Source organism: Vidua chalybeata, chromosome 3, assembly GCF_026979565.1.
Source record: "Vidua chalybeata isolate OUT-0048 chromosome 3, bVidCha1 merged haplotype, whole genome shotgun sequence".
Classification (NCBI taxonomy): Eukaryota; Metazoa; Chordata; class Aves; order Passeriformes; family Viduidae; genus Vidua; species Vidua chalybeata.
Genome location: NC_071532.1, coordinates 19,491,965 through 19,515,496, shown reverse-complemented (window position 1 = coordinate 19,515,496; position 23,532 = coordinate 19,491,965). Strand labels below are relative to the sequence as shown.

The window sequence follows — 23,532 nt, the reverse complement described above, 5'->3', positions numbered from 1 at the left end:
TGCTCTGTTTATTCAGGATTTGGATGAAAGACCATTTCCAAAGAAGACGACCTTCTAAAGGAATCAGCAGAGCTGTTGTAGTTTCTAGCACTGACCTGTTCATAGCTGGAAAAGGTGTGACTGGAGTGAGCTGGGATGTGTCTTCTTGCAATTTCAGAATTCATAATCAAAATTCACTAACCTTTTAGAACTCTGAAATATCATTGTCTAGAACATTTTGTCCATGCATGATGGGTTTGGGGTGGTTTTAGTATTGAGGAAGCTATATGCCTTTCAAGAGACATATTTCTTTCAAGATAATAGATTATTTGCAATGATAATAGGTATAATTATTGGCTCCTGTAAAAGGGAACTAGGTTTATAAACTAGGTTGCAGTTTAAAATACGATAAAGCTTTGCAGTTCAGCACATGATATTGGCATGAAAATGAGTTGAAACCAACCATGTCATCAGTTCAGTGCAGAGCTTTCTTTCCTAGTGTATTGTAGGCACCTTTTTATTTGTCAGTGGTAGCTGATGACTTAACACAGTTCTTATGATGTTGATAGTCTAAGTGGAGTGGTCAGGTCACTACAAAATCATTATTGTTTTGCTGCTATCCAGAAGTATTGGTACTGGAAGGATAGATATCTTTTTGTTTTGGTTTACTCCAGTTAGAATTATCAAAGGTTTATTTTTGTGCCTGAAAGGAAGAAATGGATGGTTTTGGGTTTTCATTATTCTGCCCATATTCCTGTTCACAGCTGAACTTTGACAGATTCATAATGATCATTTTAGTGGATGACAATAGTGATCTTGGGGAGAAGGTAAGGGATGTCAAGATGTTTGTCCTGTTGTATTAGTTCATTCTGTTTTGGATTTGTATTAGTCTGGCTGTGTGTTTTTACAGCCTGTTGAAAATTGTTGAATTGGGTCTACAAACACTTTCTGTTTTCTCAGACTTTGGTGTTACTCTATGGTGCCCCAGTCTGGGATCAAGATAAGAGACTCAAAAGTAAATAGATAATGTAATAACTATGGGAAAAACTCATTGAGGGAAAATCAAGCCCAAAAATGTCTTCTGCAGAATTTGAGTAAAGCGTCTTTATTGAAACCATCTTAGCATAATATGCTGGTTTGGTCTGGGGTAGAGTTAGTTTCTAGATTGTTTTGGAGAAGCTGGCTACAATATCTCAGGTGCTGGATTGGGTTGAGGTTTACTTTCATCAAGCCTTTCTCCAAACTACAAATGATCTGTGAAATACCAGTAAAGCTCAAAAATGTTAATGCTGGATTTCTGTTACCAAATTTTTTAATACACAAATTCGAATTTTTTAGTTGTTTCAATGAACAGATGTAATTTGAAGCTACTGTAGGAGACCATGCTATTCAGAGACCTGCTATAGTTCTTTAGATTATTTAAAATCTTTTAACAGATGCATTTACATAAACTGTGAGTCAGCATCTAACACTTGCTGAAAGCTAAATTATGTCCTGGGGATTGCTGAAATCATATGTTTGAGACTTTGCTGAAGCAGCTGATAGTGGAATATAGAATCCATCCCCTTTGAGATACTCAAAGTTTAAATAAGCACCGGATCTGATAGCTATTTGTTATTAGTAGTCTGAGGAGTGCACATCTGCACTGATGAAATAATTTTCCATGGGTGGGGGGTGGAATATTGGATGCCTATTCATAGCAACTTTTTATACCCATTTCAAGAGTGAAGTGGTGTAGGATAGACTTAGTTCATGTGTTAGGAAGCAAGAACACCTTTTCTGGTGTCAATCAGGAGAAGTGCAGTTAAGGAAATGATTGGAGGAGAATATGGAAGAAAACTGTCTATTTAAGAAGATGCTCCTGATCCTAAAGGAAAACATAAATGTAAAGTGGTTTATTTCATGGCTCAAGCTTGACATAAAAGTTTTAGTTTCATGCTGAGGACTTACAGCATCTGTTCTGTTTCCTTTTCTACATGTTAGTTTTTGTCAGTTGCCTTTGTGAGTGCTGATTGGTGCTAAAGCAGTGACCAAAGGTCAGCAAACAGGTACGAGGAGAGTTACAAAGTTATGAAGTCTCTTTAATCCCTTTTAATTTTAGAGGTCAACAAGCCACGAAACCAAGACACTGTGAAGGTTACACCTGATAGAGTGTTCTGACTGATCCTTTTTAACTTGTTGGTGTTAGTGTTAAGCCTCCATCTCTTAACTTCTCACAGTTGTCTATTGTCTAGTTTGTTACTACAGTTGATACCATATATTAGTGTACTTCCAGTGCCTCATCCTATATCTTGCCCTGTCTGATGAGGAAAGAGATGCATGGACATCAGCTGCTGCCTGCACTGATCTAATCAACTGGTGCTGCTTCTTAATTTTTTTTTTCCATTGTAGGCTGCAGAATGGCATTAGTTTTATTCAATACCTTTATGCATTTTACATTTCCAGCAATGAAATCTCTATGACACCTAGACTTTTTTTCCCCAGTCATTCTGAGGTTGAGCATTTTGTGTGTTCAGAGGCTATAAATAAAAGTAGTGATGTTCCCAAATGATCCTCTGGCTGTAGCACATATCCTTTACTCTCACAAAGATTAAGCTGCTAGTGATAGCTAGTGTTAAATAATCTTTGGCAAAATTGAGCCAGTAGCACTTATCCTCTAGGAAGAGGTTATTCTTGGTCATTTGGGAGGACTTTGAGAGCTGAAGGCCAGAAAAACAATCTCTCTTAGTAAAGATTGCTCTTTCCCTACAAGCTCATGTCTTTATGGAGCTCTTAATCATGTTCCAAAATGCTGCTGCTGTAAACTTCAGCGTCTTTGCTGTGACCTGGCTTGACCCATTCCAATGTTCTCGACTTGGCTTAGGCTGAATATTTTGAAAAGAGCTAGGCGATGAGATAAAGCAGAAATAAAGTCCTTATCAACTTGAGCAAATAGAGGTAAAATTTGAGGGACAAAGGGATTATGAAATATTTGTGCTGTAATTACAGCTGCCTCAAGAGTAAGGGTTCTTCAAATATTTCTTAAATAATTAGGGTGGAGGCTATGAGGGAGGGAGGAAAAACCAAAGTAAATTATTTTGCTGTGGCTCTATTTCTGCAAGTTGTTTATGAGGGTTTTTTCTTATTTGTTATTGTACTGATAACTGGAGGTTTGAAAGCTTACTGATAACTGGAGATCTGGTATGCTGAGCATTTCTGCATTTGGCTTATGAGGAGGCATCTCTTTTCTAAATCTTAATCTCATTATATTAGCTGTTTCTTATGCTGTTTTCTTTTGTTAGCCATTTTTTAGTGTCTTGCATAAGCACTCTCCAGTCGGTTGGGCTACCACTAGTAATGGAAATATTTCAGTTGTCAAGTGCAAATGTTTTGTCCCTTTGGATGTTGTTGCCTTGGATTCTCTGTAATAGTCTAGTATGTTGACCTTTTTCTGTTTAGTTAGGACTGCATGTGGTATCTCTTTCATAAGTTTAAAGTTCTACTGCTGGCAGCTACCTCTGGGTTAGAACTGTTTTTTGGTGAAGCATTGTAGGATAGAAGTTGCTAAATAAACAGGTCAGATGTCAGTTGTGAAAGGGTTGGCTTGCTGCTTATTATTATTGCAGAACATAAAACTCAGTTTACAAAGGTGGATGAGGAAAAGAAAGTACACAAAATCAGGGGCTGCCTTTCAACAATAAAGTAGATATTTCAGAAATTAGAACAAAACTAGTGTGCATTTTAATAAAACAAAACTTTAACACCAGTTTCACTTGCAATAAACTGTTCTCTCATACCTTTTGAAATGGATTTGTGCTAAAATTGGTCTCTTAAACCAATACAACTGGAAGAAGGCCAAAGCACTGAAGTGTCCATGTTTTCTTCACACATTGAGTGATATATTTTCCTTTGTTTTCACAAATCTTTTGTGTTTTCTGTGTAACCTTTAAACCTTTTTGTTTAACTACTTTTTTCAAGTCTTCTTTTTACTTTTCTTTCCTAGGTGAACTGTACAAGCTGGAAGGGCTGAAAACCATTGCTGTCACAACCAATGGGATCAACTTAACCAGAGTGCTGCCCCAGCTGAAGGAAGCAGGACTGAATGCCATTAACATTAGCCTGGATACTTTGGTGCCAGCTAAATTTGAGTTCATTGTCCGAAGGAAAGGTACAAACTTGTCCTCTAAGGCAACTGTGTTAATAGTTGCCGGAATGTCCTGAGTTGCTTACTGTATTTTTCACAATCATTTACTTTCGGGGGGAAGTGAATTGCTATCCTTCTAAGGCTAGGAAAAGTAGTCTGATTATTCAATAGAGGCTCTTTTTCCTCCTTTCTGTAATGCTTAGCAGGTAGAGCCCCTTTTGTTGGAGCTGGTGAAGTAGAAGATGCTCAATTTACCAGAGTTAATCATGTGGTTAGTCATATAATCTATAATTGGTTAGTCATAGCTCTCAAGAGGACTCTCCAAATCTTGTGTTGGTCTTGTGTTCTGCTCTTCTTTAATGCTATTCAAAAAACCCAGATGTTTCTGCTATACCAGCTGGGGACAAAGATGCCACAAGAACTGAACTTCTTGTCATGAATAGTGACAGTTTCTGGAAGTTATATTTGGGGTGTGCTAGCAGTGGTCTCACTTGTGAGATGTTCTGTATCCACTGCTTTTTAATAGGAATAAACATAAACCATGCCTGAGGTAATTTGAGGAGGGATGTTGGCTTTGTAACTTCTCTCCTATTGAGCAAGAAATTGCAAGTAAAATTTTAAAAATGCTTGGCTATGCCCAGTCTTACAGATTCTCGTTTAAATGAATCCTAAAGCTGATCACAGAGCTCAGCTTCATGGTTGGGCTTCCTTCCAAACTAAAACTGGTTCGATGTTGTATCATTCTCTTCTTGTCCAGCACTGTAACTTCAGCATTCTGTGAATGTCTAAGTCTGACAAAAACCTCTAAGTAGCCACCAGATGGTGCTACAACCTCAGATACGTGTAGGGAAAGGCTTGTAGAAATCTGGAATGCTGTGAGAAGTAATGCCAGCATTTGAATCACTGCTAGCAAACCGAAGTTGCAGAAAGGTGTCCTTGTCAACAGTCTCTGTGGGAGTACTACTTCAGGTTTCTGTGTCATGGTGCAGAAATCAATTCCTGTCATAAAGCTGACTGGAGCATTATCCTTCCAGTGTAGGCTATTGCATTGAACTTGTTGTGTCATGGCATAGTTGGCTCCCAGAGTGGTATCTGGGAATAACTAATCACAAACAGGTGTTGACTGTGCTCTTTCCTTCTGCTCTCTGTGTTTGAGTATTACCTGGTTTCATTAGGAACAAGCCCTTCTTTTGCCACTGAAGTGGCAAACCTGAGCCTCCAGCTTCCTGAATTACAATGCCGGAGATCTTCATATCTGATTAGAAGCTGTTAGGAATGTGCTGCTTATAAGTAAACTAAAAGTTATTAGGGGATGAAGGTAATTTTTATTTATATAAGTGCTCTTTTCTGTCTTTAAGGAAAGAAAGATCTTTTACCAACAAAGAGAGAAATTTCTCAACTGAACAGCATAGACAATGAACATGGCAATTTCTATTACTAAATATTTTTTAAGGGGAGAAAAAGTCATAGATAATTTTTAGATAGTTTTTCTAAGCAGAGATCAGGTAAAAATAGTAACATTGAATTCTATCGCTTTGGGTTTTTTCTTTTATTTTTTCTTTTGTTAAGGTTAAAGGCTGAAATTACGTAAAATGCCTTTTTTTTTTTTTTTTTTTTTTTTTTTTTTTTTTTTTTTTTTCTGAGGGTTTTTATTTAATAGGAGATTTCCAAGTATGGAATGAGCAGAGAATAGAGTGCCTGCCCTACTGAGCTACCCTGTCTCCTGTGGCAGTTCCAGAGGCAACAAGATATAGCTCTGTTAAGGTGAGAGGGATTCCTGGTCTTGGACTTGTACAGGCTGATAACTTCTCTGGAAAGTAAAGGTGGCATCTGATTATGGAGTTTACCAGGAACTTGTGAAACTTGGAATAATTGCTCTATTTTGCTGGAAAGTCAATGTAGGGTTTTAAGAAGATGCAGAAAATGCGTATCTTTGTTGCAGGTGCCCTGCATCACATCTGCTCCTACTTGCAGATGGTTAGGATAGACAAAATGACTGTGAGATCATCAGAGATTTCACTGACATGTGAAAGCATTTTAGAGTACGGTAATATTTCTACTTTTTTCAATCTATCACATTCTAAGGGATGAACAAATGAAAAATGCTTTCATGCAGGTAGCCAGTATAACCTGTTTAATGGCCTGTCCTTTTTTTTTGTGTGTGTATTTCATACAAGGAAAGTGAGATACTGATGTATTGTGATTGTATCATTAAATGTACGCCTGAAGCCTTTTTTCCTGTAAGGATTAAATGCTGGGAGGTTTTGTTCCATATAGGATTTTTCTGGATGGCTCTAAGGTTCTCTGTACTGTAAAGCTGGCTAAAGTTCTGACTTCAGAAGAAATCAGATACGATGAAAGTATTGAAATTTTTCATTGGGTGAAAGAGGAGAAGTGGTTGCTTCCTGGCCTTTTTAGTTATGTTGAGTTTCTCCTTTCTATAATCCTGTGGTCACAGATTAGATTTTCTGAGCAGTAGCAGACATTTTTGATCCCATTCATGGCTCTGGGTTGTGCTTACAGGAGTATATCGTTATTTCTGTTGCCATAATCTGCCTGCAATTTTGCTTAATTGGAATGAGATCTACCACAGGTGCTGGAAACTTCCTGGGCACATGCACAAGTAGGTGGTGATTGAGAAGGGTGACAGGCCATAACTGTGAACAGTTGTTTGCAAGAGTTATTTCAGTGTGTGAAATAACTTTGCTTTTCACCACTTTTTGCAGCCAGAATTAGCCTTAGAACTGGTTTATTAAATAATTGTATCTTCTGCTTTCCTATGTCCATGCTTTATGATGCCTCTACTAGCCAGAGAGCAGTGAAGTGAAATTTTTGTCTCTTTAGTTTTCTTTTTTTCTGATGCATCCCATATGAAGTATGCACAGAATCCTACTGAGTTACTGCTTTTTTCTGCTAAAACACTTACAAAGTAATGAAGGTATGATCTGTTCACTAGAGAATCTTGAGTTTCCAGTAAATCATAGATAAGGAAAGGAGGGTGATGGACCTGTGCAGAAAAATATATGACTAGGAGCAGCATGGGGATTGTCATCAAAACTTCTGAGACCTACTACCCTTTTATTAGCACATATAAAGTATTTGCTGTTGAAGACTACAGCTTTGGAAGAAGGAGCTCAGTCTCATACAGTGTTTGATCTCTCATACCCAAGTTTCATGTGCAGAACAGGAGTGGAACTTAGTCTAGAACCTGCCAGGGTAGAAGAAGCATTCACAAATATTAGGCAAGCAGCTGAGCATCCCCACTCACCAGAACTGTGTAGAGCTCAGGAGTTTGCTGTCTCATTCTTGCTCACCTCTGATGTCTGCCAGCTGCTGAGCATGGCAGGGAGGAAATAATACACAAAATATGGAATGGATGTCTTGATGAAAAGTCTTGACTTCAAACAAAGTAGATAGAAGAGGGGGTTTGACTGAGATCATTAAGAGGCTTTCCTAAATGACCTTGGAATTCTAAAATTGCATCATTGCTTCATTTTTCTTCCAGCTTTAAGAGGTACATGTAGGGGTAAAGACACTTGCCCTAAATTAACTATATATTTCTTTTTGAGAGCAGCTGGCAGATGTAGGCCACACTAAATGGTAGGATGGAACTAGGCACTTCATTCCTTGAAGTCACGGTAGTTTTTTACATCTTTCATTTGTTTTCAAGGGTCAAAGGCCAATTGAATTGCTTTCCTAAATGCTCTAATCCCTGCCACATTTTGTTCACTAATTTCCTGTGTTTAGTCATAAAAATGATGATCCTGAAAAATACTGCTTGTGATCTTCTGACTAATGGATAGTCAGTAGATTCGGGTGGCCAATTACATCTGCAGCCAGGATTGAACAGGGAATCAGGGGGCTTTTTGTTGTTCCTAAACCCATTCCACCCCAAATGTACTTCAGAAAAATCATTTTAAAATTCACTTAGCAATGTTGCTGTCTGATTCAGAACAGAGAAATTCTGTCATTATAGAAAAGACACAAGCCATTACTATAAAATAAACATTAATTTATTATTCCTTCTTCATTGCATCTGGAGGCAGTTCATAAATTCTTTCCACTCCCTTAAGAAGAATGTAACACAAGGAAAGCTGTCTTACAGAGAAGTGCAGAATCTTATGCTAATAATATGTGGATATCCAAAGATACAAAAAAATCATACCAGATTGTTGATTACTCAAATATCAGTTAAATATCGATCTCATTGACTTGAGCAGAGTAACTTGGTAGTCTTTGGGGGTTGTGAGGTAGGGTATAATTAAAGTCTTTTTATTTGCAGCTCTTCTTACTTGCAGCCCTGTCGACTGAATCAGATTGCTTTTTATTTGTCATCTCTTTGTCTTGTACTCAATAATCACCTTTTGCATTCTGCTTTGAAACATTAAAAATTATTTTTCACTCTTTTTGTATCTTAGGCTTTCACAAGGTAATGGAAGGAATCCACAAAGCCACTGAACTTGGCTACCATCCTGTTAAGGTAAAGCCTTATTTTATTTACTCTGAAACGGTTTTGTTTTACCATACATACAGATCACCTGATAAGGAATTTATTATATTCCATCTCACCTCCTACCCCACCCCATGAATAAATTTTAGTAAAACTGCATAAAAACTTAAAGATCTCATCAAGAAGTAACGAGGAGAATTCATATCTCCTTGTGCAGCTGGGGGTGGAGGTCATACTCTGCTCACTAATTTCAGGTGTCTGCTTTAACTTGCAGGTAAACTGTGTGGTGATGCGAGGCTTCAATGAGGATGAAGTGCTGGACTTTGTGGATTTCACAAAGGATCTGCCCCTTGACGTGCGGTTCATAGAATACATGCCCTTTGATGGTAAGTACTGCTGCTTTGAGATTCTTCTTGGACAGAAGTGAGCTGGCTGGTGGATATTCACCCCATAGACTTGTCTCTGGAGGTTTTGATAAGCTCTTTAAGGGAATTAGGAATTGCCTGAAGTTTTTTGCAGGTTATCTTCTTCCGTACATAAGCTGTAGAAGGTCTCGTTGGGGCTGGGACACCTCAGCTTAAGTGACACTTACAGAGAATGTGAAGGTGGTTCTCTGCTAATTAAAAAAATAAAATCCACAGTCTAAGGTTAGGCTGGTTTTGTTAATTCTAGGCAATAAATGGAACTTCAAGAAGATGGTGAGCTACAAAGAAATGCTTGATACAATTAAACAGCGATGGCCGGAATTGGAGAAATTACCCTGTGAGACTTCCAGCACAGCCAAGGTGGGGTTGGACAGAGAACTTGTGAAACATGCCCCCATTCCTTCCCTGCCCCAAATCCCCAAATTCTCCCAAGTTCAGCATTGATTTTTGACAACCAAAGGAAGTTGCTCAGTGTGGTAACTCTTGGGTTTTGGTCAAGCTGCCTTGCATGAGACTTGATGCTTATGAAGTCCTAGTCATAGTCTGTATCCTTATAAATACAATGTGTTTTCTAGATGTATTTTCAGTCAGATATAAAGAATGCCAATATTTACAGCTGTTGAATGCTGTATTTACAGCTTTTGAAAATTTTGTCAGTCTGTGTCTGCACGTTAACAATCTTGATGGAAGAGTTTTTCAGTGAAAAAACTATTGCTTTAGAGTGTACAGTGCCAAATGGGGAATTTCTAGCTCATGCTCCTTACAGGCATCACCTGTTAATTGATAACTACAACAGCAAGCATTTAACAAGTTTGATATTTCTAGGAACAGGGCAGAATAGACTGGAACACCTGAAAAAACTGACTTTGCTTTTATTTTTTCTTTGATATGATCTGAGGGCTGAAGAAAATATATGTTAAAATAGATTTTCTGGTCTTTAGGCAAGTGGAGCTATAAAAGCTAGGAGTCTGTATTTGACTCTTTTTTTTTTTTTTTTTTTTTGCCTCTGTATTTCTTTAGAGTTACAAGGTGCCACATTTCCAGGGACAAATCAGCTTTATCACCTCCATGTCAGAGCACTTCTGTGGATCCTGCAATCGGCTGAGGATAACAGCAGATGGGAACTTAAAGGTTGGTAGTGAAGAAGGATTCTTTTTGTTTTCATGCAGTGAAAATAATGTTGAAATTTATGCTCTAAAAGTAGCTGGGATGTAAAGATGCATAATTATTACCAGCTAACTCCTGTTTATTTATCCTTATGTATTCTTCTTGCATCTTGTCAGGCTGTTAGGGAGATGTTACATCACCTTTTTTTTGGTTTCTCTGTTTTGCTAACATAGTTAACTTCAGTTGTAAAACATGGTTGCAAGATCAGTAAATATAAACATTTATTCTAATCTTTGATTCAAAATCATCTTAAACATGTGACAAGCAGATGATTTCCCATTAAAAAAAGGGTCCAAGCAGCTGTGAGGGCTTGGCTTTTGCATTCCACAAGGATCCTGTCTTATTTCCCAAACAACTTGTAACTCTTCTCCTTCAAGACCAGCCTGTACACTTGCTCAGTGATTGTAGAACAAGGAGGGATAACCATTTCCTGCCACGTTGAAACTGGCAGTTTCTGGGGGAAAATTAAAGTTTTCAATTAAAAATTGGCACTTACGCATTGTCACCTGATATTGACAACAGCTGTGCTGCTGCCTAACATCAGATGACCGAGGCAGCCTCAAGGTCCAATGAGCTTAGGCTGCATAAACATCCCAGGCTGTCTGTGTGTACATGAGGAGAGATAAAGAAAACAATCTCCATAAATGTTTCCTTCAATAGGGTAGGCCTCTTCAAAGCTCTTCACTTTGAGGTTAGTACAAAATACTTGTAAAAGTAATTTATTTTATTCTTTCTCATTTCTCCTCCTCTGCTTCCCTGGGTTTGCTGCAGGTGTGCCTTTTTGGGAATTCAGAAGTGTCCTTGAGGGATCACCTCCGGTCAGGTGCTTCAGAGAAGGAGTTGATTCAAATCATTGGAGCAGCAGTGGGCAGAAAAAAGAAACAGCATGCTGGTATGTTTGTTGTACTTTGTTGAGAAATAACAGCAGTGATAGGGAAAACAGTGTCCTGGTACTTGTAACCTTCCATGAGAGTTAGAATCCAAACTGTCTGAAAGACTTTTGGACTGACTTACTGCTCTCAAATAGATGAAAATACCACTGCTCATGACAGCAACAGCAAAGTGTAAAGCTAAGTAGTTGTAATGGATCCCTTTTTTTTTTTTAATTAGTTTGCTGTAAAAGAAGGACTAAATTAAGCTGTCAATCCAAATACTGCATTAACATGTTTCTAGAAGTGACAAATCTCTTTGTCACCATGCAGCACTTTGTGAGTACTCATCTAGTGATCTGCATAAGGTTGTGACACAAGGTCCGTGATGATGCAGTCACATTCTCAGGCTGCATTTGTCTTTTCTGAATTTATATTGATATAAACATTAACATCTGAACCTGAATTTTTGTAATCTGGCTCCAGCTGGGAATGTTGACCTCTTGTACATGAACTGGCTTTATAATCATGGATTAGTCCCATATACACTAAAAATATGCTTTGGCCCTTTTGTTTTCTTGCAGAGTCTGACAGCTTCATAACAGTAGGTTTTTTCCTTTTCTCCTAATGTGTGAAACAAATTTAAAGGTAGCTTTTAAATCTAAGCGTAGACTAACTTGCAAAGGACGTTGGTCTGATGCAGATAAAATAGTGCCTTATAAGGGAAGGTGGGGTGGGATTGGTTCCTTTATTTGTAGACCCTTCATTTATGAATTCTGGTTTGGGAAAGGAGGGAGTGAATGGGGAAGAGTTTACTAAAGTAATTTTGCGATCATCAGCACTTACCTGACATTATCTTCTCCCAATTTGTGTTAATCTCATTATTGTCCCTGGGGCTTTCTGTGATCAAACTTCTTTGAACTGGAACACTTATTAAGAGCTTATCTATAGAACTAGAACAGTCAAATGCCATTGTTAGAGACAAGATAGTCTCAAATAGATTGAATTCTGTAGTAGGTAGACTGTAATTCACATTATGGCAAGCTTTCTGGAAAAGGGTTCTGCAGCGTGATAGACCCGCAGCAGCTGGATGCCTGGAGACTCAGGCATCTAATAGTTTTAAATTATACCATGCTGGATTCCCCCTCCTCCAGTTCCCTTGGTCTTTACTGAGCTTTGTTTTTCCTAGCATGCAGGTTACACTCTGAAGAGCAGAAAACTAAACATGTAAACCAGATGCATGACTTAAAGCCTAAAAAGCTGGGATTTTTATGTGTTCCTTATTTTATTTCTAGGCATGTTTAACATTTCCCGGATGAAAAACCGGCCAATGGTCCTGATTGGTGGGTGACAAATCAGTACGTAAAAATCATACAGTGGTTTGGTTTCTGTCTTTGAGGGAGCAGAGTAGATTTGGCTTCTAAGTCTAGCTTGTGGTTCTGCCCTAGGTTTAGGCAAAGAAATGGGCTTCTTAATTAGCCAGTTAAAGTTAACATGCTGAAGTGGAGGAGGAGGAAAGGTTTAATGTCCCTACTGAACCTTACCCAGTTTTCCAGTTGACAGCCCTGGTTTTGTTTGCTCTAATTAAGACACTTCATTACATTTTCTAATCAACCTTCCTACCTTATTTCCTATCATCTTCCTTTGTACTTAAGTAGAACAGTGTAGTTACTTATAAGACAGTTTGAGGTGAGTTTTGACCGTATTGCCATATAAATATAAAGGATGCAGAATAGAGTTTATCCATGGATTAAGAAATTCAGCTTTGTTTGTAACATAGATAGAGCCATCAAGCTGACAGAAATGCAAATGTTCCTACCTCACTACGACTTCAGAATCTGACATGAGGAGTTTCATTCTTTTAAAATTGCCTCTTATTGCTGCAAAGTCTCAGAACATAACCATTAAAGACCTATGAACCAAGAGCCTTTTCTTTCCTTCTAGTGTCTGTTGAAGCTGTTTGCTAGCTCTCCCTTCTGCCTGAAGCTCTGTTCATGAGTGATGTAGTACTGCTGTGGTTCTCTTACTGATTTTTAACATCTCCTTCAGTGTGATTTTACCTTGTCTATGCCTCTGTTTATCTATTCTGTAAAATAGCTGTCTTTCAAAAAACCTTAAGAAATGGTTACAAGAGTTAGTTTTGTGAGGTTAATATCAAGATGTTTTGTTGTTCCTTATGAGCAAGGTGTGGGGAAAAAAAACAAACAAGGGTGAAAGACATGAACATTATGTTTCAAATCCAAACTCTCATCCTCCCATTGATGTTTTGGAGCAGGTTAGCTGCTGGGCAGCTTAAAACACAGGTTTTAAAACAGGTACTCTTGGAGAGGAGAACATGCATTAATTTGCAGGTCTTTGGAACAGGTGATATTATAATAACAACTACTCTATTTTTAAACCAAGCCCCTTGGGCTTGCACTTATGTTGCCATTATTAGGAAATAGGATCCACAGAGGTCTTCAACGTAGTTCTTCACTGGGAATGTTTTTCACTTGGTGCCCCACTTTAAAGGGCCATCATTTTCCATGTTGACTGGTGCAAGATTGTGCCTTTGCTTGCTAGTATTTGGCCACTGCTGCATTATGTTCCAGAAAAAGGGTAAGGAGGACCCTTTGTTTAAAGTGTGTACTGACTTGCTGCATGAGGAAAAGATTTTTTTTTTTTTAAGATGAAAAAACACTGTATTAAACTCTTGACAGCTCATCACTGAGACCTACATAATTTTTCAAGTTCTCTTTGAAAGAATTCCCACACTCCAAAGTTAGCATTCATAGCAATGTTTGGATGTCTGCAGGTCAGAACAACCCAACTTCCTTTTGAAAAGTGCTTTAACATTGTCTTACATGCAGTGAAAGAGGCAGTCTGTCCAGGTCCTCCTCCTTCAGCTGTTCCATCTCCCTTTGAGACTGACTGCTGGCAGTCACCGCATCAGTAGAGACACTGGAGATGAGTGGAGAGTATCCCACTGTGACACATGGGGAATCATTAGGAGATTTCCTAATTGTGTTTTGAATTAGTTACAAACTTCAAATAATGCTGGCGTGCAAGCAGTCAGCGGGGGAGTGTGTATATGGAATTAATTTAATGAAATTTAATGAATGCTGTAGAAATCACTAATTGGTTTTGCTAGACCCAGTGAGCCAAACCTGGTGTCTTCTCTGCACTGCTGTTGTCTAATCCTTTGCTATATGGTTTGTATCTTATTTCCCTTAATCAAAATACTCCTTTCAGCAGGTTCTTCTTCCCCTGGGTTCACTTCAGTTACAGGAATTTCCTCATTAAGTATCTCCTGCCTTCTTTTCTCCCCCTGAGATTGTGCTAGTTGGAAGCTGACACAATTAAACTTGAGGTGCAGTAATAGGCTATAAGGAGATGGAATTTATCAGATGGTTTCAGTATATAGTGCAGTAGAAAACCATTACCTTTTTTTTTTTGGTAGGTATATGAGCAATTTGGTTTCAAATAGAGATGACTAGATACAACTTCAAGAAGTGTAGGTTGTTCAGAAAAGCAAAGATGCTTTTCTGAACTCATTACTGTCTCTGGCTGTCTGTTTTCTTCCCACTTGACTTGAGCAAACTTTTCTCCCTGCTCCCACCCTAGTGTGTTTACCCTGTGGAAGGAAGTACTTGTCTGCCTTTGCAGTCTGGCTTCTCCTGAAAACAAGACACTTTCACAGGGGTTTAGCTTCAGCTTTAAAGCTTATCAAGGAATCCAGAAGAACAGAGTGCTTTGAGTTCCTGGATTTTAAAAGGAATATTCAGGTTGGGCCCCACTGTGAAAAGAGAGAGCAAGAGAAGAGGAATAAGAAAATAATTTTCTGTGCTTTTCTAAAGCAGAGAAATGTTGCACTCAGTACATTTATGCCCATTTAATCCCATTCCTCTGAGGTATACATGCCTTCAAACTTGCAGGAATCTTACTTTTAGTGTATAGGCCATCAGCTGTAGATGAAAAAAGGCCTTTGCTTGAATTTAGGTTATTGCAGTGGTTATAATAATGAAATCTGTGGTTGATTTCAGCTTCAGGAATGGTACTTTCAGACCAATGTTTTGAGGGTACTCTGGATGAAAATGGTACTAAGTGCATCAGTCTTGTTTTAGCAGAGGCTGGGAGTAACAAGGAAGAGTTTGGTGGGTTTTTTTTTAAAAAAAGATGAAGGAGCAGAACTAGACCTTTGTCCACACTTTGTCTGTTACTGTCAGGACTGTGGACAGTCCCTGAGCAGCAGAGGTAGCTCAGCAATGTGCAGAGGGGCATGAAGCTGCTTTGATGCACCTGTGGATAGGTTGAAAAGGGAGTCCTTGAATACCAGAACTACCAAAGGAAGTTACTGAGCACAGCCTAATGCCACATTTCTCAGGGCAGGAAGAGGAGGAGCTTCAGAAAAAGAGAAACATGCTTATCAGTGGTGCTGTTAAACCAGGGCTTAGCCGCTTACTTCTATACTGCTTTCTTTACTTACAAAACATTTTATTCACTTTAACGTGAAAGAGACTCCTTCTGTCTTCACACTTGGCATTTAGCCCAGTGCAAATGCCAAAACCAAAGGATTAAATGGTGAAAAGGGGCAGGAGGGCTTACTACCTCTCTGCCAGCTGGGAGCTCTGCCAGCTCGACTTGGAACATGCTTTTGAGTAGATTTAAAATCTGTCTGTCAGTGAGGGGACTGTGGTTTTTCCAGTGCTTAAACTTCAGCTGTCATTAACACATTAAGAGCTGGCAATAATATGAGAAGTTCCCATCACCCTCTGAGATTGGAGATAGTGCAGTTGCAGTGCTTGTAGTCCCTTCTGTCCTCAAGTGCTGGCATGACCCTTCCCTGCAGAAGGAGATGAAAGGAGGAAGTGTAGCTGCCTGTGCTGGGAGGGAGGTGTTTGGAAAGGCAGAGCTGAGAATCTGAGTGTAAGAATTTCCTATTAACCCTGCCAAGCTTTTGAAAGAAGGCTGGTGCTGGGATGGTCCCAAATGGATGCTGTGATTCACTTTTCTTCAGAACTGATGCTCCTATAAGCTTTCTTGGCTGCTGTTTCTCAAAAGGTGTTGATACTTTCAGAAAGTAAGTTGTTTCTTTTTGTCAGGGACTTTTAAATTAGTCTGAGTCTTGTGATTTTTAATACAAAAACCAGGAAATGCAGGGAACTGATGAGAGAGAAGGAGCTAGAGAAAAAGAGTGGATGTTTTCAGGCTTATTGAGGTTTTTGCAACACAGGAAGTCCCAAGCAGTTTTCTGGCAGGGTTCTCAGCTGCTACAGGCAGTTTAGCTTTCCAGTTAGTAAGATGTTCTTCTCATCTTACTTTTTGTTTTTTTCCCCAGAGGCTGCATTGATGTCATTCCCACTATGCCAAGATGCCCTACAGAATTCCCCAAATTCAAAACAGTGGGGCCACACATTTAGCGATTGGCTGACTTTGAGAGCAAGTTTACCCAAACAAAATGGAAAAGCATCAATGAAAAATAAATTCACAGGACAAATTTTCCTACCAGGATCTCACCCAGAGAAACAGTGGCACTTAGCAACAGGAATTCTACAAACCCAGCTCCGAGGCTACTGTGTCTTCCAGAAGGACCCAAGCTCCACATTTGATACAAAGTGCCTTGATGCTTCTGTTGGCCAAGTTCCTGTGGACTGTCAATCCAAAGAGGCATGTTCAGGATCTGAATTCCATACCAGGGATTCAGGATCTTCTGCCAAGGTACCTCGTGCCTCTGACAACTTGACCCACACTGATGAGGAAGGACGGGCCACAATGGTTGATGTTGGAGGGAAGCCAGATTCCAGAAGAAGTGCTGTTGCTGGTGCCGTGGTCCTCCTGGGTGAGAAGGCATTCAGGATGGTGAGGCAAAACCAGGTGAAGAAAGGGGATGTGCTGGCAGTAGCCCAAATTGCAGGAATTCAGGGAGCCAAGCTGACCAGCCAGTTGATCCCATTGTGTCACAACATCCCTCTGTACCATGTTGAGGTGTCTCTGAGCCTGGATGAGGCCAGGCATGCAGTGGTGATTCACAGCTCCTGTCACACCTGGGGGAGGACAGGTGTGGAGATGGAGGCTCTCACAGCTGCCAGCCTGGCTGCGCTGACAGTGTACGACATGTGCAAAGCAGTCACTCATGACATTGTCATCCAAGAGGTGAAGTTGATTAGTAAGACAGGTGGGCAGAGGGGAGATTTCTCAAGGGTCTAGATAATATTCAGATACCTCCAGCCCTCCAAGTGACCACTGTTTCTGTTCAGCCTCTAACAGAAGTTCTTTTGCTCGGCTGGTGGGCTTGGAGACCTCAGCAGATGTGTACAGTACGGCAACCCCATGCCTCCAGCATTGCCTTACTCTGTCAGCTCACTTGAACAGTGGAGCCACTTATCCCTGTTGAAAACCATGTGTATTTTCTAGAGGACTTCTCCACTCTGCCAGTACCTCCATTTCAGTGTCCTCATGATGAGACTGAGAAAAGATTCCTGCTTATACCACAGAGCTTTTTGGATTTATTTTTTTTGTTTTTTTTTTTTTTTCCTTTGTGCTGTGAAATACACCTGCTGTCATCACACCGTGCAACTGTGAGCTCTGGAAATTAAGCCAGCTGAAAGTGCTTTTATTTGGCAACTATTTTTAAGTCAAGGATTAAGATTTTGGAATTGTGTTTGTCTGTCTTTCTCCTGATCTTCTTCATTGAATTTAGAGGGTGACAGTGAGAAGAACACAGCTGGGGAACTTCACCATACAGCAGAGATTATAAACATGGAACAGTCAGAGTCAAGGGGCAGCTCCCATCACTTTGCAGTGCTACTGCTTCCCTTCACAGAATCAAAGAATCCCAGAATGGATGGGTAAGGGTGGAAAGGACAACAGTGGGTCATCTGGTCCAACCTTCCAGCTCAGGCACCCAGAGCACATGGGACAGTGTTGTGTCCAGACTGGAATATCTCCCTTGAGGAAGCCTCCATAATTTCTCTGAGCAATCTGTTTAAGTGCTGAGTCACCTGCAAAGTAAAAAATTCACGTGGAACTTCCTGTGCATCAGTTTCCTTCCATGGCCTCTTGTCCTATTGCTCAGCATCACCAAGAAGAGCCTGGCTCTATAATCTTGGCATCTCCCCCTTAGACACTGATATACATTGAGACACTGATAGACATTGATATACATCAGTCATCTTTTCTGGATGGTGAACAGGCCCAGCTCCCTCAGCCTTTCCTCATAAGAGACACATGCAAGTGGGAAATAACCAGATAATCAGTTTCAAAAGGAAAAAAAAAAAGACAGTTTTCTGCCTTGTACTCTGTAAAACACGATGCAGAAAGAGGATTTCTGGGTTTGGAAGAATTATTTTTCTGATCTGAAAGGTATGTTTTACAATGTTAGAAGCATATTCCAGCATTTTGACCTTAGCACTGAAATCCATGGATGCCCTGTTTGCATTCTTAAGGGATTAATTTTGCCATGCACAGAAGTAAATACTAAGCTCTCCTTGACTTTAGAAGGAGATGTTGCACCAAGCCCTAGAAGACTCCAAATTTTTAATACTATGGTGCACCTCCTAGGAACCAGCAACCTGCGTAGTTCTGACAGATAAAACAGACTTTAATACTAGTGGCCACTTGGAAAATGAAGATAGTTAAAGTTGCCTCTGCCAGAGTGTTTTCCTGCATGTTTCTCTGATTTGCTTTTCATAAAGTCGTCTGGCCTTGGAGCACTTAAGTGTCCCCATAAATGTAGCAGTGGCCACAGTCATGTAGCATTAATTAGCCTTGGTAGTTAACTGTCTTAGAGAAGAAATTACTCAACATTCTTGTTAATATTAATGGCTGCTTTTCAAATGTTAACTTAAGTGCTCTAAACAGGGTGTTACTGGTTGTTTATGGCTAATGTGAAGCTGCACATTATTCAGGGTGCTCCCTTCATACACACAGGGTATGACAACTCTAGCAGGTCAAAGACAACTCTAGCAAGGTCAAAGACACTATAAAAAAATCATCTTAAGCTTAAGAGGTTAAAGTACTGTGAGCACACCACGCTGCCATGCACATCCTGCTCGTGTAAAGTAAGCACAGGTCTCAAATGAGGAGGCAATAGGTTTTGCTACAGATCCTTCAGAAATCTCATACACCAGCTACAACAAAAGACACTCTTTCCATTGCAGGTGAATTGATTTGATTCTTTCTTGGTGCAGAGAGCGACAGACATAGCAGCTACAGCCGAAAGGGAAAGAAATCTGGAAGGCTTGGTGCCCAAAATCTATAAGCATTTGTACATTAATGATGTGGTTTAGGAATGGTATTCCCAATTCAGTGTTCCATTTTTGCTCACTCCTCTCTCCCTGTGGCAGGCTGGAGAGGAGAATTTGGAGGCACAGTAGGTAAAGATCATGGGTTCAGATAAGAACAATTTACTGGAAACAGCAATGGAATAAGAAAATTAACACCTTCAATAATAGAACGGGCACTATGTGACTGTTTCCTTACTGAAAGAGACCCCTTCCCTGGTCCCCATGATAACCCCCCATGCTGTTAGCCATGCCCTCCTCTTGGCTTCTGCAAAAATTACCCGTGTCCTGGCCAGAACCAGGACAATCTACATGCATTGCTAAAGTCTTTGACTCCCTGTCATTCCCAGGAGCATAGCTAGCACTGCCATACTGACACCAACAGTGTCAGTGGCTGGGAGCCCAATCCTGCAAATACAAGAGATTGCATTCATCTGTGGAACTGCTGTGCCCATAGCACGAAAGTTTCCTTAGCTCAGCATGGAAACAAAGTGCCTGGAAAAGGAAGCACAGGTGTAACCTGCTAAGTCTACTGACTGACACAAGCACTTACCTCCCCTCACCATGCACAACACACCCTGCCCTCCTAGCTTGCCCCAGGCTCTAGCTAATTTTGAAAATGAAAAAGAAACTCTATGTACTCAGTAGCAATAAAACAATGCTTTGGGCATATGATTCAAGCTTGCTGTCATGCTGTAAAGCTTACACAAAGGACTCAGGGCCATACCAGGGACTACTGAGCACACGCATGACCACCACGCACATCTCTCTCGCTACTTACGCACACTTCACTGCTTCCTTGGTTTGAGAGTGGCTGGAAGTGCAGGGCAAACTGACTTTGGTGCCATTTTATGCTCATGCTACATTATCAAGTCTTTAAACTATGCACATTTTTAGGTAATGAACCAAACATGAGTCAGCATTTTGCGAGAGAAATGGATTGAGAGCATTCTGTGTTTCTATGGTGCTAGGTGGGCCATGGTGTAATATATGTTGATGACTACTTTTTGGAGGCTTGCTTTTCTTGTCCACTGTATTTTTAATAAATACCAGTTGCAATGGAGTGTGGTTTGTGTTACTTTGAATATCCTTTTTATTTATCTTTCTATGTTTTAACCCAAAAGCTTCTCTGAATAGTTACCTCAGGACAAGCAACAAGACAGGCTTTGCAAGTTGCATGATTAGTCAGCAATTAGCAAGGGATCACTCTTAATAACTTATTACTATAAAGAACCTATTTTTTTGTTGTTGAGAGAAACTCATTTTAATCTGGCCGTTCTTAAACTGCATAATCCTGTGGGCTTAACATCATAATTTATCATCTCTTGTCATTATCCCAGCTTCTCTCACATGCCTGTTCTGAGCCAGTGGCTGTATATAACATCACTGGTTTTTATTGCAGAATTGGGGCCTTCAGAGTAACCACAACTGAAACCAAGGTTCAGAGAAGTGCCTATATAAAAGTCCATCCCTCCTGTATCATGAATAAGCCTTAAGAGAAATTCCCCTTCTTATCCATCTGAACTTCCAGGAAAACTCTCAGGTTTCCTGCCACCAAGACGGCATCAATGATAGTAGAGGTCTTTTCCAACCTAAATGATTTTAAGATTCCAAAATGCTGTCAATCCTAAAATAAGCACATTGTTTTTCTAGGAGCAGAAACAATAAAGCACCAAGCCCACCACCTCCTTCTCTTGAAGGGTGCCATAAGAGTTCAAGTTGGACTTTTGTACATGTCAAACACAGCTCAAAATACAAATACTGCAGATCGTGGCAACTCTCACAATGCACACACAGTATAGCTTTTGCCTGCTGGAAACTCAACTGTCCCAGCTCATGGCCCATTTGTGTGTTACAGTCTGTTCACTGCTAATCCAGGCTGAATCCTTTGGGGCATCTCACCCTGGTCTTCCTTCATGCCCACATCCTGATAGTAGTTACTCCTCCCTCACACTGTCCTATTAAAAACTGGATGCAGCACATAAAGGAGAAGCTGGCAGAAGCTGGTCATTAAGAATTCTTAAAGAGATTAAATCTATGTCAAAAGAGCAGTGCTTTTCAGGAAGGAGAATGGGCCATGGGGGGAAGACAACTTGAAATACCTCAGGGAGGGACTTTTTTTTTTCTGAATGGGAACTGCTCAAAACCAGAGTCTAAAAGCAACAGGAGCTGAACAATAAAAAGAGCAATTAATTTTGTTAGCCATTTTCAGCCCTCTGGTGACCTGCAGAGATTCCCTGTAAATTCCCTGTTACTCAGCTTTACATGGGATTTGACTGAACAGAATCTGGCCCTTGGTCCTCCCCCTTCCTTGGTGCTTTGCTGGTTCTCAGCTCCCTCTGGCTGCTTCAACAGTCAGGCAGGCTTGGAACAGCTGAAAAATGGCTGTTGCATCGTGTGTGCGTTGGCCAAGAGAGAGCTGCTAATTAGTTAAACGGAAACACAGTTCACCTCCCTCCATGCACCAGAGCCTCAGTCCAAGAGAAGCTCAGCATTTCAGGGAGTCTAAAATTGGTTGGAGTAATTGCTGGTTGCAGTGGGCTGACCAAGTTTTCAGGTTTTTGAGATGACAGGTAAAAGTCTCAACTTAGGTCTCAAAACCAGTGGATGTCATGAGCTCTGCAAAGTCATGATGATGGCAGGCAACACCCTGACATGCCTGGCATGGTGCCAGAAAGGCACAGGATGAAGAGCTGAATCCTTTGTCATAGGCTGTGCCGGAAGGGCTTTGTGTGAACTCAGTGCACTCTGTTATAAGAGCAGATTCTCACTTTGGGTAACAGCAAGCTTAAACAGTGGGTGGCTGAGACACAAATCCATCTCTCTCCACCTTTCCCTGTCCCTCCATGCTTCCTGCCAGTGCCACGTTTAGAAAGCTTCCAGTTAGCATCTCTATCTTTGTACTTACCCTGTTTGTTCCTTTGGGGAATAAAAGGTACCCAAAATAGTAGCAGTAAAGTGCAGCTGAGTGCAAGTTCATAGGAAGGGATGGGATAGATGCCCTGAGACACTGCTGAGCTTTCCTCCAAGCAAAGAAGCACAACAAACCAGGCATTGCTCAGCTGTGTGTACACAACCCAACTGCAATGGCACAGCCATGGCCATCAGGCAAGCTGCTTACTGCCCATGGCTCTCCACGGTGCCATCCACACAACACTTGCTCCACAGAACAAAGTTTCACACTTCATGATTGCTTAAGGTTTGCTTCCAGAACCCCAAATTAGCAGCAGAGACAATTGCTCCGTCAGTGACTCCAACAGAGTGGGCATGATCTCAGATTCTGGACAGTCCACTCAGAACCAGGAATTCTTAGTCCTACTAAGCTCTTCCTTCATGAATTTAAAATTCAGTTCGACAGAAACACTCTCTTCTATACCCATGATACTTTCAGGGTGTGCAGCTGAAAGGATGCGAGGCCAGCAAAAGCAGAGTTTGTGTTTGCAAAGTCAAGGGCAGTGGGACAGGAGGTAGGGGAGGAAGAGGAGGAGATAGCAGGAGGGCCAGGCAGCTGTAAAGTTGTGTTAATATTATGCTTGGAAGACAACACAGGCTATCAGATACATGGCTGCTCCATAGGTAGTGCCCTAGGCCAGTTACCTGCTGGTGCAGGTTGTGGCAAAGCTCTGTCAACACCAGCAGAGCTGTGCAGTGTCACACCAGGCAGCATCTGCTGCTGGGAGCTGTGAGAGAGGGCTTCAGCTGCACAGCCCTGACCTGCCACTACTGCAGCCTTAACGAACTTAGGTTCAGTGGTGATTTTGGCACTCAAGGCTCCCCACATGCACAGTTGCAGCAAGGCTGGAATTGCTGTTGTGTTAGGCAGTGCCTGGAATTACACCACCCGTCCATTCCTCGCTCCCTCCATCCCCTCCCCAGCTGCCACCCACAGTCTCAGTGCTTCAGAGAGCTGCACTTCCTCACCCTGGGCCTGATGCTGAATGGAAATGTTTTAGCTCAGTGTGGCTCATTTGGCTTCTGCAGATCAACCCTTGGGGCCATCCTCAGCCCAGATCCAAGAAATGAGCTGAGCTGAGGGAAGGGAATCATTTCTGCTGCCCCTGAAGCCTCATCTCTCCTATTGCAGCTGGCAGCTCAAAAGGCTCCATCCTGCCAAGACTGAATCTTAATTGAGATCAGTGGAAAAGACAAGCTGCTGCCAGGGCCGCCCTGATCCTGGGCTCACAGAGAACATGGGCTGAGATTGCCCAGCCCCACAAGAGAAGGCCTTCACAAGGGTTTACAAAAAATAAAATTCCCT

General features: G+C 40.9%; 1 protein-coding gene across 8 annotated transcripts in view; it reads left to right on the top strand.

Moving 5' to 3' along the window:
- MOCS1 (molybdenum cofactor synthesis 1) overlaps nt 1-20,337 on the top strand; it is a 34,130-nt gene extending 13,793 nt beyond the window's left edge. For 6 of the 8 annotated variants that reach the window (XM_053937593.1, XM_053937589.1, XM_053937594.1 and 3 more), the window contains exons 4-11: nt 3,962-4,126; nt 8,521-8,582; nt 8,827-8,938; nt 9,225-9,337; nt 9,998-10,108; nt 10,916-11,036; nt 12,309-12,356; nt 16,331-20,337. In XM_053937593.1, the coding sequence (XP_053793568.1) occupies nt 3,962-4,126; nt 8,521-8,582; nt 8,827-8,938; nt 9,225-9,337; nt 9,998-10,108; nt 10,916-11,036; nt 12,309-12,356; nt 16,331-17,199 (1,601 nt within the window). In that variant the 3' untranslated portion in view covers nt 17,200-20,337. Of the gene's footprint in view, nt 1-3,961; nt 4,127-8,520; nt 8,583-8,826; nt 8,939-9,224; nt 9,338-9,997; nt 10,109-10,915; nt 11,037-12,308; nt 12,372-16,330 lie in introns of all 8 variants that reach the window. The other 2 variants (XM_053937597.1, XM_053937590.1) reach the window with 2 other exon arrangements.
- Nucleotides 20,338-23,532: the final 3,195 nt, after the last annotated feature.